This window comes from Scardinius erythrophthalmus, assembly GCF_964197995.2.
Source record: "Scardinius erythrophthalmus genome assembly, chromosome: 10".
In the NCBI taxonomy this organism is placed as follows: domain Eukaryota; kingdom Metazoa; phylum Chordata; class Actinopteri; order Cypriniformes; family Leuciscidae; genus Scardinius; species Scardinius erythrophthalmus.
The window spans coordinates 44,097,432-44,113,226 of record NC_138230.1 but is presented as its reverse complement, the minus strand read 5'-3'; the positions used below and the strand labels follow the sequence as shown (position 1 = coordinate 44,113,226).

The 15,795-nt window shown below is 36.8% G+C and overlaps 1 protein-coding gene across 2 annotated transcripts in view; it reads left to right on the top strand.

The window, feature by feature from the left end:
- The window catches only part of samd12 (sterile alpha motif domain containing 12), a 100,383-nt gene that overhangs the window by 6,414 nt on the left and 78,174 nt on the right, over positions 1-15,795 (top strand). For both annotated transcript variants that reach the window (XM_081375783.1, XM_081375782.1), the window contains exon 2: positions 11,750-11,940. In XM_081375783.1, the coding sequence (XP_081231909.1) occupies positions 11,750-11,940 (191 nt within the window). The remainder of the gene's footprint in view (positions 1-11,749; positions 11,941-15,795) is intronic.

Genomic DNA, 15,795 nt, shown 5'->3' with positions numbered 1-15,795 from the left:
TCAGGCAAGTCGGATGTTAAAGTCATGAAAACAGAAGTTGTGCTCGTCTTTTCTTCCTTTTTGTGACATCTATCCGAGTGAAACGTTTCTTAAACGAGGACAAATGTGGGCGGGGCTTGATTTTGTCTGTGGGGAATTGGTTGTGGTTTGCTATTGGCTGATCTCATGTGATTGACAGGTTGCCCCGCCCTCGTCATCAGAGAAGAGAAGAGATGAGGGGAAGTTATTCTGATTCAAGATTACCAGGAGCATAAATTTAATACGATGTGCACAGATAAATCATTTAGAATAAACACTGCAATATTGCATAAAAAATAAGAAATGACAATTTTGTTTTTAAGGTGACTTTAATGGTGTGAAATTAAATATGCACTCATCGGTCAGCCATTGAAGATTTGATGTCAGCATGCATGTAGTTCAAGTCGACACACCTGAGCAAAGTTAAATATGTGTTCAGCGTTTCTCATAGCATTCCTTAGTTGAAGTGCTAAGTTGAAATCACTTGCTTATCTTGGAACATTATGTACATTTCTTCTTAGGAATACACCATGTATACTCTTAAAATAAAGCTTATTTAATAGCATTGATGTTTCCTTGACAAACCTTTAACATCCATGGATGTTTCCATTGCACAAAAGTTTCTTAATCTTGCGGTTATTTAGATTTTTAAAATCTTCTTCACATTAAGATAAATAATGGTTCTTTTTTGGATCTGATCATTGAAAGGTTCTTTGGAGAACCCAGACTTGTTCTTTAATGGCATCGCTGTGAAACCCCCCTTTAGGAAGCTTTATTTTTAAGAGCATCTATCTCAATCAATCTTCAAAGCAACCTCACATAAACTGAGACTTTCATTCTAAGTCTGAGCTGATAATGCCGTCTCATCGATATGGATTGTTCTGCATGTCTATTAATTCACTCCTCTGCTATTTTTACTTCAGAGAGTTAGCTGATGCCAAAGGGAAGGGATAAAGATAGTCTGTCTAATTTAAGCTCTGATTAATATTCATCTGAATCGAGGCTAGAGGATCTGGCTGCCATTGTCATCTTCACAGCAATGAAGCATTTTAAGTTTATTTTTTGCTGATTATTTTGCTGTAATTGAAGCACTTTGGCATTATCAGCTCTCCTTTAGTGAGTTGTTACCAAGTAAAGGATGGATTGATCTGATACTGAGCTTTGCTATCAGACTAAGATGCTGGACTGGCTGGCAGTGAAAGTCAGCAAGTGTCAGTTTATGGTGCAAGTCGGTTTATTTTGAACATATTTAGTTTTATGCAAGGATAAGCTTCTTATATGCATGCTAAGTAAGCAGTGTTATTCTGACTGTTGAGGTCAAAAATAACTCATCGGCTGTCATTACCAGTCACAAACCTTCAGTCAGATTGCAATCATTGGATGCCTTGAATGAATCACTTACACTGAACTGAAATATACTTTTCAGAGTTTGAAATATACTTTTCATTGGTTTGTGTGGCTATGACTGGGGATGCACGGTATATCGGCCACCATATCAGAATCGGGCGATATTTGTTCTTTTTTTAATGTTATCGGCCCAATAAGAATATTTGGCAGATATGTTAAAGCTGATAAATAATGTATTATTTCCTTCAGCTGAGAAACTTCAGATGCCACTGTTCAACATGATGGTTTTGAATTGCTTGAAATATGATTGGAATCACTTCAGAAAAGGAAAATACCGTAAAGTGCAACATGTGCAGCGCACGTCTGTCATATCGGCTACATGAAATAATAATGAGAACATCATATTTGTGTGATTGGGACATGGCTTTTAATGGTGAGACTTGTGTTTTTGTAATCAGGCTCTCAAAAATTATATAAAAATTTGGATTTAGATTTATCGGCCAATATATCGGTTATCGGCTTTCAAATATAAAGAATTATCGGTTATCGGTATTGGCCAAAATGTTAATATCAGTGCATCCTTAGCTATGACATTAGTTAACAAGCTCAAATCAGTTCATTGTTGATTTAGTTTAGTTCAATAACTGGGTCAATATTGCAAACTTCATCAACTTAAAAAAAAAAGAAGTATTCAGCTATAAAGAAGACAACAACTTCATTATTCAGTTCTCATCCGATAGTGTCACTGCCATCAAATCAATGAATTAAATTCTGTTTGCATCACTGACCATCATTTTCCAGTTTATCCCTTTAAAGCTGCTTTGAAACAATCTGTGCTGTAGAAATAACGCTGACTTGATTTGACTGCATTGCTGAACTTGATGTATTGTATGCTAATTTGTCCATTGGTAGGAAATAGCGAGTGTCGGGTGTCACTTTCCTTGGTTACATTTGCTGAGGCTACATATCAAATTTGTGTTGGAACAAACAGCTGAAAGTTAGGAGGTCATAACTGATTATAGCTTAGACTCGTTTCAGTGGCATAAAGAAGAAAAGAAAAAACAAGAAGAGAACAAAACAAGATGACTGGCTCTCCTTTGTGGATCTTGAGAGAGTTTATAAGCAGAAAGTTCACAGTCTCAGTGGACACGCGCCTTGTTTCCCTAAAATAGGATTTTGAAACGCTTTCAAAATTCTTGCTCCTGATTAAATATGTATATCTGTCTCAGTACTTTGTGTCCATATTAGCTTGCAATGCTTGCTATTTATAATCTCTCTAAAGACCTCGACTGTTTCAGATGTGCAGCGAGCATTTCACCTGTTTTGTCTGCTAAGCAAGTTATTGGGAGCCAACGTTGAGGATATTTTTAGAGTAAAGGTGTGTCTATTTAAAATAAGTCACTACCTTTTTTTTAACTTCCTAAAATAAGTAATATATTTGGAGTACATCTTTGTATTTTTTGAATGGTATTGAGAAACAAAGACCTAGAGGCATTAAAGAGATCTATTAGATGCTTCTACAAAGTATTGATGTTGTTTTCAGGCTCTATGAAAACCTTTTCCTGCTTGAATGTTGATTATTTTCCTCATATTCTCCATTGTTGCGGCTCCTCTCTTCCCAGTCTGTCAGTAACGCTCTGTTTACTTCCTGTCTCTATGAAGCCCCTCCTTCTGAAAAGCACACTGTGCTCTGATTGGTCGGCTGGAGCAGTGTGTTGTGATTGGTCGAGCGCTTCGAGTGTGTTTGGGAAATGTCCCGCCCCTTACCATAACCGCCAGTTTAACACACTACTAACTAACTCAACCAGGCCCCGCCCCTTTATTCTGTGCATGAGTTATTATAATGAGGAATATTGTGACGTGTTCGTTCCCGGAAGAAACTCAAGAATACAATGGAGGCGTTTCAGGAGTTCAGAAACACTGACACTGAAGAATAGAGAAGAACTAGAGCTTTTTCATCCTCAAACAGGAAAGTTAAACATGGGAAAAAAGCATTATTGGTCCTCTTTAATACTTGGGAAATGTTATTCAGTCTTAGCCTCTGATAAGATGTCATGCCGAATCACTTTAGATGCGATGAGGAAATCTCACACTGGAACCCGGCTGACCAGTGGTACCCTGAGATCCAGATTGGGTTTGGAGATGTAATGAATCGAGGAGACCCACACAGGCCAGGATCCAATATCTGTATCCAATTCCTGAATTGAGTTGACCTACTTTATAGAGCAGGGACAATCCCTTTATCTCGGATGATGGCTTGAAATTGGGAAAGTGGGCCAAGATTGGAAGCTTTCTCTTGGCTCACATATGGGACAATTAGCTCTCTTTCCCTCTGTCTTCTAAGAGCTCAATTAGAGCTTTAGCGAGTGTGTAACGAGGAGTCCGAAGCGTTTCAGCTTTAGAGTTTCTGAGCTAGTGCTATTGAACTTCCCTCTCAAGCTTCAAGTTTCTAGACAGGTCTGCTTACTCTGACTTGACTACTGAAATTTGATCAGATCTGTCACATTAAATACAATACATTACATTACATTATGTCAAAGTTTTCTCCCCCACAAAGATTTTTGTGTTGAATCTTGGATTTAAAAATGCTGGAATGAGTTTTCCAGTTTGGACAATTTCATGGTTATTGTTAAATATACGATTAAATATTGTTAGACTTAGTTCTCAGCAAGCTTTAAGAGGCTAAAATGTGGATATGCAGGAGTTTTCTGACACTCTAAACTTTCATGATCCTGGGATGTTTGTACACCTCATGATTCATCTGAGATGATTATTTAATAAGGACCAATTATGCTTTTTTTGTCCATGTCCATCGTTCTTTAGTGTGTAATGTTGCTGTTTGAGGATGAAAAAGCTCCAGTTCTTCTCTATATCAGTTGGCGCGTTTCCATTACAAATTTGTGCAAAACTTTTGCGATTATTTTTTTCTTTTTTTTCTAAATGTCGACAAAAAACTATTGCGAAATGACGGTGTTTCCATTAACCGATGTTATGCGACTAAAACTTAATTTTTTCCTCTCGCGATCAGTAAAATCATTCCAAAATGGAGGTTTATGTACTAATCCCAGCCACTGCACTAGCCATTATTATTAATGGAAGGAGACGTGTGTGTGTTTTCCAAGCATTAATGATAAGGAACGACCCTTATTATACTGTGAGCAGCACATGTGAGGAGTTTCTGGGTGTTTCTCCCTCAGATCTGCGTCGAGGTCTTGATTGTGGCACCTCTATGAGGTGTAGAATCCAGTATTCCTGTAATTCTTTTGTCTTTTATGAATTTAATAAAGAGCTCTGTCTCGTATTCTGTCCAAACACACCGCGTCATCTACGTCAGGTGACTGTAAATGTGCAAAAACTGTTTCCATTGCAGTTTTGAGAAATATTTCTTTTTCGAATTGCCTATAAAACCCCCCCCTCATGCGAGCGGAAAAACTTTATTGCGATAAATGGGAGTTTTTTTAATGGAAACGTGGCTACTGATAGAAATGACTGGCGGTTATGGAAAGGGGCGGGACATTTCCCAAACACACTCGAGGCGCTCGACCAATCACAACACACTGATCCAGCCGACCAATCAGAGCACAGTGTGCTTTTCAGAAGGAGGGGCTTCATAGAGACAGGAAGTAAACAGAGCGTTACTGACAGACTGGGAAGAGAGGAGCCGCAACAATGGAGAATATGAGGAGAATAATCAACATTCAAGCAGGAAAACCTGTTTTAGTAGACTTTGTTAAAGGGTGTAAATAGCTTCTTTAAAGGCCTGCAATGAAGTTTTCCCAGTGAGATAGAAGGCCAAGAATTCAGCATGTTTATCTCATAGCAACTTGTCAAGCTCATTAGGCTACGTTGGTAATCATTTGCAATGTTTACCTGTGATTTACTGTGACTCTTTTGAGAGCATAATGAATACACTATAATATAAGTTTACTTGGAAGATGCTAAATATGATTCAAAACAGCAATGGTGCTGTATTTCCCCACCAAACCTTTTGCCGTGATACATTTTAAAGTTTGGGTTGGTATATATGAACATAACACATATTTAGTAAAACAATATGTATTTAATTGCTTTATGCATGTTGCAGTTTTCTACAGTGAGTTACTGGGGGTTAAAGGAAATTAAAAAGTAAGTTTACTTTTATTGAGGACAGTACCGTTCAAGATCTTGCAATCAAGATTTATTTTTGAAGTAAATTAATACATTTATTCAGTAAGGAACAATTAAAATGATTTAAAGTGACAGTAAAGACATTTATATTACATAAATAAATGCTGTTCTTTTGAACTTTATAATAATCAAAAAATCCTAAATAAAGCATCACAGTTTTAACAAAAATATGAAACTGTTTTCAACATTGATAATAATCATAAATGTTTCTTGAGCATCAAATCCTCATATTAGAGTGATCTCTGAGGGATCATGTGACACTGAAGACTGGAGTAATGATGCTGAACATTCAGCTTTGATCACAGGAATAAATTACACTTTACTGTATATTCACATAGAAAACAGCCGTTTTAAATAGTAATGATATTTTACAATATTACAAATCAACAGCCTGGATGAGCATAAGCGACGTCTTTCAAAAACATGATCAAATCTGACCAACCCCGAACTTTTTACAGTGCACATTTTGTTTTAAAGTGAAACAAAACATATCAAAAATGACGACATCTCAAATGATTTGTAAATGAGTTTAATAGTAATTAAATGAAGCTATGGATTTGATTCCTCTCAGTGTAGTGTCTCTGCTCACAGTCGTTGGTTTCTCCTGTAATATTTACAGTATATTATTGCTTCCAGCCTCCATCACAGCGCTGGACGACACTGGACGTGCACTGCCCTCATAGCTTCATATCTTCACCCGAATAATGACGTACATGTGTGTTCTGAATCAGCTGATTCGCAACCATCTCCACTCCTGTTTCTGGGTCACACACTGAGCGCACAAACAAACCACTCCACTTTTAATGGCCTGCCATCCATCCTTACTTCAGATCACTGGTGAAGAACACGAGAGGACAACAGCAACGCAGTCGAGATGTTCAGACTCTATTGAGTGAAAACGATCATCCTTTCCGGCCTTTCGCATTAAAATTAACTAAATGAAATTTAGGATTTTTTTTTCCATTCAACCATAGGTCTTCAGTTCGATGGCTTCGATTCCCAATGTCAGCTGATCTGAGGTGCTCACCAAGACTGCATTTATTTGATTAAAAATACAGTAAAAATAGGAAAATTCTGAAATATTATTACAATTTAAAATAACTGTTTTCTATGTGAATATATAGTAAAGTGTAATTTATTCCTGTGATCAAAGCTGAATTTTCAGCATCATTACTCCAGTCTTCAGTGTCACATGATCCTTCAGAAATCACTCTGAAACAGTTATGATTATTATCGTGTTGAAAACAGTTGTGCTGATTCATAGTTTTGTGGAAACTGTGCTCTAAAAAAATATATATTTTTCAAAATTGCAAATACATTTGAGGAGAAAATGCTATTTTAGTCTTTCTACTTCTCTACTTCACATCACATTGTAATTATTCATGCAATTTTCCTTTTTTTTTTACAGTTAAAATGAAGTGTCGAAGTAAATCCTGCAATACGTTTTTTCAGTGCAATACATTTTTCATGATTCTTTGAATAGAATGTGCAAAAGAACATCATTTATTTGAAAACATTGTAACATTGTAACTGTCACCTTTGATCAATTTAATCCTTTCTGTATTGATTTCTTCACCAAAAAAAGAAAATTACAATCGTACTGACCCCAAACTTTTGAACCATAGAGTACACTATATAGTGCACAATATATATAATAATAATAATTATATATAGAATTTTTTTTACAGGCATAATTATATCGTTCAAACTTCTTTCATTTTATATGAACAAAATAATAATAATAAGAGAGAGTAAATAATGACAGCATTTTTATTTTTGGGGTGAACTGGCCCTTTAAATGAGGGGGAGGAAAGCAGGGCTGAATTGATCAGTGAAGCATCTCTCTCTCTTTCTCAGTCTCAGTCTCTCGCTCCCTCCTTCCCTCAGTGCGCATGTCGTTCAGAAGAGGAGAAGAACGTCCTGATCTATATTTAGAGGAAAGGCAGAAAAAGCCTTCCAGCCCCAGTACATCTACACACCCCTCTAAACACACAAACCAAGGGCAATGCTCTGTGTCTGAGATCAATTAAACGTATCATTAATATATCGTGGCCATTAGAAACCCTGGCTTTAACTGAGTGTGGCCTGAGAAAGATGTGGAGCGAGGAAGAGGAGAGAGAAAGCAGGGAATCTGAGAGGAGGAAGCTCTGCGTGCTTTGCATGCTAATCTGCTTTTTGTTTCAAGGCTGCTGTGTTCTGGAATATTCCCAGCGTTCCCAGTTCAGTAAACAAGAGCAGAGCGGTTTGTTTTCCGTCGTTCTCTCAGTCATGGTGTTCATCAGATGTCGTCACGGCTTAGATTGGTTTGATGACCCGTTACGTAACGACACCGGCTGTGTTTGCATCCAGAGCTTGTTGAGCTCATCACAATTAGTGCTAGTTTATCCAGAAATTTACAGTTTAATCATTTATTGTTCCAAACCTGCATGGCTTTTATTCTCCTGAAAGATTTCGCAGATTGTCTGAGCTCATGGGGAACAAAAAGGACAAAAAAAGCACCATAAATCATCATCTAAAGTATGAATTATGAACTGTCTTTTTATAGGACTATTAGATGTATTTTTGTCTGAATCCATATGTATGTGCGAATCTATGTCATTTTAGTTTTGGTTACACTTTATTTTAGTGTCCTCCTTTTTACATGTAGTTACTGTAGTAATAACTATAAATTCTGCATAATTACATGCAACAGCCAACCCTATAAAGTACATGTGTAGTTAATTATTGCACAGTGCTTAAATGCATAAGCACGGACACCTTAAAATACTCAGTTTTTAATAATATTTTTGAACTAATTTTTATTTTTTCTGTTTCAGTTAAAATTGTAGTCATTTGTGCATTTTTATTTTCATAAAAAAAATATTATTATTTTAAATGTCTGTATAGTTTAATATTTTTTGCTATTTCAGTTTTAGTTATTTTAGTGCATCGTTAATCTAAATGAAAATGAGAAATGTTGGAAACTACACTAAAAAAATGTTGTTACTGGTTGCATTATGTTTTGAGTTCATTGAAATGAAAAATTTTAATGAATACAAAAAAATAAATTGGTTTGATCAACAGAAACTCCAAATATTATGTCATCTAAACAACATTAGTTAATCTAAGTTGACAAAAGTGATAAATCTTCGTAAAATAAAATCATGAAACGTTTACAGTGTAGCTGAAATTAAATAAGCGTAAGTTTTTTAATATTTTATAAGCACACTGCGCTCTGATTGGTCGGCTGGATCAGTGTGTTGTGATTGGTCGAGCGCTTCGAGTGTGTTTGGGAAATGTCCCGCCCCTTACCATAACCGCCAGTTTAACACACTACTAACTAACTCAACCAGGCCCCGCCCCTTTATTCTGCGCATGAATTATTATAATGAGGAATATTGTGACGTGTATATATTTTTTATTTCAGCTAATATTTATTTTATTGAAAGCAACACATTTATGATTTTAGTTTTTTAGATTAATTTAAATATAATAACTCTATAGACTGCAATTTAATTTGTTCATCATTTGCTTTCATTGTAAGTAAAAGAGCAGCTTGGACATTCTGCTAAACTTCTCCTTTTGTGTTTCACAGAAGAAAGAGTCAGACATGTTCGAAAAAGACATGACAGTGAATAAATAATACCAGAATATTAATTTCTGGTTGAACTGTGCCTTGACTTATTTAAGTCTGCCCCCTGTGGTGGTTAAATGTTCTGTTGTAAACTGCGTGTTTATTGTTTGCAAACAGATGGGATGAAAATGATTGAATTATTAAATGAAACAGTTGGTTTACAGTATATGACGCTCCAGTGGTGATGTTCTAGTCTCTCAGGGTTTAATCTCGTATCGTTCTCCTAGAGATCCGTGGTTCCAGGCTTGTGAGGAAGCGCTGGGTGTATTTCTGTCTTCATCTTTGAGTATTTCTGACAGAACGAGCTCCGTCTGGCTCTCGTCTGCTCGGCCTGGATTCAGAGAACGTGACAGATGCGTTTGTTCAAGTGTTTTACACTTTAATGTTCGTCTCAACCACAGCCAGAAGATCTTCACATGTGCTGCTTTCAACACTGAATATTAATAGATTATTATTAATGTTATTATACATAATCACACATTAACCAACTGCTTTGGTTCTCTCTGAGTGATCAAATCCTTGGTTATGATTTTATTGTATGTGTCCATCATCTTTATGGTTCATGATTCATTAATATCAGACAGGATTATAGAAACGCTGTGGTGTCTGTCATAATTCTGTCATCTCATGCCATCTAGAGGACGACGGGAAACATGTTTATGAATGAGTCTGGCATATGAAATAATAGTCAGAAACACAATCACAGATTATTGAACCCAATATCATTGAGATACTATTATATATATTTTTATTAATATTTTGAATTAGTTTTTGTTTGTATGTTTTCTGTTTAATTTACTAAAGTTTTAGTAAATTTGCTTTGTTTTTGTCATTATTTTATAATTTTCTTTTTTATATATTTCATTTATATTTTTATAAATTATTTCAGTTCTAGTTTTGGTTGTTTAAAGGGTTAGTTCACCCAAAAAATGAAAATTCTGTCAGTAATTACTCACCCTCATGTTGTTCCAACCGCATAAGACCTTCGTTCATCTTCGGAACACAAATCAAGATATTTTTTTTTTTTATCAAGCGACGAGAATACTTTTTGTGCGCAAAAACAAACAAAAATAATGACTTTATTCCACTATTCATTTCCTTCTCTCTGGACCTCTAGTTGGTTCGCGTAGTGTTTAAGCGTAGCGCGTCTGTGTTGCACGTCACCACGTAGGCTCACTATTGGGCGACGCTGGTCATGTGTGATACGTGGTGATGTGCAACACAGATGCGCTACGCTATTATACTACGTGAAAAGACTCGAGGCCCAGAGAGAAGGAAATGAAAAGTGGAATAAAGTCGTTATTTTTGTTTGTTTTTGCGCACAAAAAGTATTCTCGTCGCTTTATAAACTTAAGATTGAGCTACTGGAGTCACTTGGACTATATTAACGATCTCTTTAATAACTTCTGGGCCGGCAAGTTTCGGTCACCTAGAAGCCTATATGGAGGAGTGATCCAGCTCTCAGATTTCATCAGAAATATCTTAATTTGTGTGCCGAAGATGAACGAAAGTCTTACGGGGTTGGAACAACATGAGGGAGAGTAATTACTGACAGAGTTTTCATTTTTGGGTGAACTAACCCTTTAAGTCCAAGTTAAAATAAAAATGAGAAATAAAATAAGTTAAAGTTTTGCATACATTTTATTTTTTCAGTTATCAGTTATTTCAAGCAATAACAACAAATATATTTATTTAATTTTTTATGGTTTGTTTTGATTTTATGTCAGTTAACCTGTAATATTATAAAATATTATACAAATAAATATTAAAAATATTTTTTTAAAGTTCCCCATTTTTCTGCATCATATTCCACAGAGAGAAAAATACACTTTAATATTATTAAGGCCAAAACTGAGCAATATTATGTAATAAATGATGCACATGATGATGAAACGAAGAGTAAGATGAAATTTTGATGCTTTTAATGTAAATCAGTGAGATCTTTATTACAGACTACTGACATAAAATGCATATAAATATCAATATCTGCCAATAATCTTAGTAATATGATCTTTAAATGCTTAGTTTTATGATCAAAGCTGTAGTTTTAAAGCATAATGCAATGCAATGCAATGATGATTGAAAGATGAACAAATAAACCTTCCTCAAAAGAACAATGATCATATTTGATACGCTTGATTTTTCTTAAAAAAAAAAAAAAGATGATGTCTGATAATCAAGTAAACCAAAACCAGCCCAGTCGAAATATTACTAACAATATTAACGTTATTCTTGGCTTTACTTGATCAAATCAGTGCCGATTTGACATCAGAACGACTGGAGCTGAAGGAGGACGCTTGTGCAATTACACTAAAAGACTTTTACTTGATAAAAGAGTGTAAAAGAGTGTGTGTGAAACAGGTTTATCAGATCATCTTCATCATTTAGACTTCTTATGAATAAGTTTCATCAGTGAGTCGATTAACAAACTCCTGTCAATCATGCTGTTGTTATTTCATGTCTTGTGTCTGGAAAGACTCAGTAACCACAAACACACACACACACACACACACACACACACACACACACACACACACACACACACAGCTCCACCTTGTGGTCGTGTCCGCTCACTAACACTCTCTGGTTTGCTGATGTCCACAGCTGTCCACTGCAATCTGACCCAGAATGGGATTGACCATCAGGTGTGCTCAGAGGAAGTGACATCACACCGGGAGGAAGTGTGTGTTGATCATGGACTGGATGAGGACAGTCTGGGTTTTCTGGACCAGAGTCCTGGTTTCCAGCGCCGATCTCCACCTCAGCGCTCCGTCTCCGAATCCGAGCTGTCCCGGGTGAGAACATCCCTATAAACTCACCGTTTCATCATGATTCTGAGTCTGAATTATTTGATCAAAATTACAGTAAAACAGTGAAATATTATTCCAATGTAAATCAGCTGTTTTATATGTTTTCTTTAAAGTTTAAAGCCTTTTAGCAACTCAGTTTCTGTAATTCAGCTTGAACTTGGTTAGACGTATGGCTTTGATTTTCTGGAAATTTCAGAGGCCAAATTATTTAGTGAATTATATATTTCGTGTAAAATAACATGTTTAGTTTCATTTACACTTCTGTATCTTTTTTTACACTTTTTTTTTTTTAAAGCTGCTTTCACTTCTGCAATAATCTGCTGAGCGTCGTCTTTAAAAAGATCAACCTCGGGTTCATATTCCAAACATTTATTATTATTTTTCATTATTCATTCACCATTTAAGTTCAGATCTGATCAAAAATGGAGAGAAAGTAAACAGGTTGAAAAGAAAGCTTGATGTTTGAATCTTAATTAAATTAAATGAATTAATCTACCACAGTAGTTTAGTAACAAGCTCTTCATTTGCTTCATCTAATTCTGCTTATTATGTACTTGAATGAATATTTGAAAAGTTGTGACATATTTCGCAGTCCAGACAGGAATCACATCTAAAGCGTCTGATGTCATATATTGTTATTATATCATCATACATCTGTGATATGATCTGGAGAAATGCATTATTGGCTCGATCTCATGAAGAAATGCCCAGGTCATATTTCACGCTTTAACCGAAGAAGTAATCATATTTTGCTTAGAAAAATAGATAGACTATTAAAAAAAAAAAAAATCAGTATTGAAAATCATCCTGTCTGGATGCAATGATTTTTATTTTCTTTTATTTTATTTATTTATTTTTTATTTATTTTTTTATTATTTTATTTTAGTATTATTTTTATTTTTTTTTTATTTTTTGCATTCTTTTTAAATGGCTTTATTTTCTTTAGCAATGTTTATATTTTTGCTTAAAGAAAAAAATATATAGGACTATTACAATTTTTTTTTTTTCAGTATTGAAAATCATCCTGTGTGGACACAGATTTTTTTTTATTATTTGTTTTACTTGTTTTATTATTATTTTTATTTTTCATATATTTATTTTTATTTATTTTTATTTTTATATTTTGCTTTCCTTTCTTTTGCAATATTTCTCTTTTTTATTATTTTTAGTGGTGATGGTAATATTTTTCTTTGCTGTTTTTATTATTTGCATTTAATAAGTGATGCAGACTTAAACCTTCAGATAAGAGAAGCTGAATTAAAACATTTCTAATATGAACAAAAGCTGACATATTTTTTCCACTGTTACCAGGATTATTATCATTCAAAACCATGTATAAACACAACCGTTGGGTTTAAAATGTTAATGTTAATTTAAATAAAGCTGAAATAAAAATAGAATTATAGTAATAAAATTTTAACTAAAAAATTAGAAATGTTGCCTAAATTAAACCTACATAGTTATATTTAAAAAAATGTTTTTGTAATTGTATGTGCTTTTGCCATTTAAAGAGAAAAATTAACAAAAAATAAAATTAACGCAAAAAATAAAGCTAATTCAAGATATGAATAAAACTCTAAAGCTGCTCTGTGCATTAATCTGACTGGCATCACGTTTTTGTTCAGCTTTCACCACCAGATGTCACTGTAATGCAGAGTCTGCGTGAGTCACTCATCTGTCCATCTGTCATATTAAACTCAGTGTTACATTTATTGTGCATCATTTATGCAATGTATTTAGAAAACAGACAAATTAATCAAATCGTCATTCCATCGAACTGTAAAATATGCATTTAGTCATTTTCATTGAAGCCATAAATTTTTCTCCTCCATCTTTACTAATTAATATTGCATATATCGATCAGCCCTTCAGATCATTTGCCTCTAATATGAATTCTGTTGTCGTAGATTATCATTCTAGTGTTGTGATGCATTCATATCTTCAAGTCATCATGCTTTGTTGCTATAGTAACATGAGAATTCTTGAATTTTCTAATTATACCAAGGACAGAATGACTGTGAATGAATGTTTGCGTGTGTGTGTGTGTGTGTGTGTGTGTGTGTGTGAGTGTGTGAGCGAGTGTGAGAGAGTGTGTATTTGCATATGTGTGTTTGCGTGTGAGTGTGTTTGCGTGTGTGTGTGTGTGTGTGTGTGTGTGTGTGTGAGTGTGAGTGTGAGTATGTTTGCGTGTCCCCTTGTGTGTGTGTGTGTGTGTGTGTGTGTGTGAGTGTGCGTGCGTGTGTGAGTGTGTGCGTGAGTGAGTGAGTGAATGTGTTTGCGTGTGCGTGTCTGCGTGTGACTGTGTGTGTGTGTGTGTGCGCGCGCGCGTGTGTGTGAGTTTGCGTGTGTGTGTGTTTGCGTGTGTGTGTGTTTGCGTGTGTGTGTGTGTGTGTGTGTTTGCGTGTGTGTGTGTGTAAGTGTGTGTGCGCGTGAGTGAGTGAGTGAGTGTGCGTGAGTGAGTGTCAGTGAGTGTGTGTATGCGTGTGAGTGTGATTGCATGTGAGTGTGTTTGTGTGTGCGTGAGTGAGTGAGTGAGTGAGTGAGTGTGTGAGTGAGCGAGTGAGCGAGTGAGCGAGTGTGCGAGTGAGCGAGTGAGTGAGTGAGTGAGTGTGTGTGTGTGAGTGAGTGAGTGTGTTTGCGTGTGTGTGTGTGTGAGTGTGTGTGCGTGAGTGAGTGTGAGCGTGAGTGAGTGTCAGTGAGTGTGTGTGTGTGTGTGTGTGTGTGTGTGTGCGTGAGTGAATGAGTGTGTTTGCGTGTGAGTGTTTGCGTGAGTGTGTGTGTGTGTGTGAGTGTGTGTTTGAGTGAGTGTGTGCGTGTGAGTGTGTGTGTGTGTGTGTGTGTGTGTGTGTGTGTGTGTGTGTGTGTGTGTGTGCGTGCGTTAGTGAGTGAGTGAGTGAGTGAGTGAGTGAGTGAGTGAGTGAGTGAGTGAGTGTGTGCGTGAGTGAGTGTGTGTGTACGTGAGTGAGTGTGCGTGTACGTGAGTGAGTGTGCGTGAGTGGGTGAGTGTGTGTGCGTGTGTGTGCGTGTGAGTGAGCGAGTGTGCGTGAGTGAGTGTGTGTGTGTGTGTGAGTGTGTGTGCGTGAGTGTGTGTGCGTGAGTGTGTGTGCGTGTGTGTGTGTGTGTGTGTGCGTGTGTGTTTGCGTGAGTGAGTGTGTTCGTGAGTGAGTGTGTGTGTGTGCATGAGTGTGTGCGTGAGTGAGTGAGTGTGCGTGATTGAGTGTGTGTGTGTGTGAGTGAGTGTGTGCGTGAGTGAGTGAGTGTGTTTGCGTGAGTGAGTGAGTGAGTGTGTGTGTGAGTGTGTGTTAGTGCGTGAGTGCGTGAGTGCGTGAGTGAGTGAGTGAGTGAGTGAGTGAGTGCGTGAGTGAGTGAGTGAGTGAGTGTGTGAGTGAGTGTGCGTGAGTGAGTGAGTGTGCGTGAGTGAGTGAGTGTGCGTGAGTGTGTGTGTGCGTGAGTGAGTGTGAGCGTCAGTGAGTGTGAGCGTCAGTGAGTGTGTGTGTGTGTGTGTGTGTGCGTGAGTGAATGAGTGTGTTTGCGTGTGAGTGTGTTTGCGTGAGTGTGTGTGTGTGTGTTTGAGTGTGTGTGTGCGTGAGTGACTGTGTCTCTGTGAGTGAGTGTGTGTGTGAGTGTGTGTTAGTGAGTGAGTGAGTGCGTGAGTGCGTGAGTGCGTGAGTGCGTGAGTGAGTGCGTGAGTGCGTGAGTGCGTGAGTGCGTGAGTGCGTGAGTGAGTGCGTGAGTGTGCATGAGTGAGTGCGTGAGTGTGTGTGTGCGTGAGTGAGTGTGAGCGTGCGTGAGTGAATGAGTGTGTTTGCGTGTGAGTGTGTTTGCGTGAGTGTGTGTGTG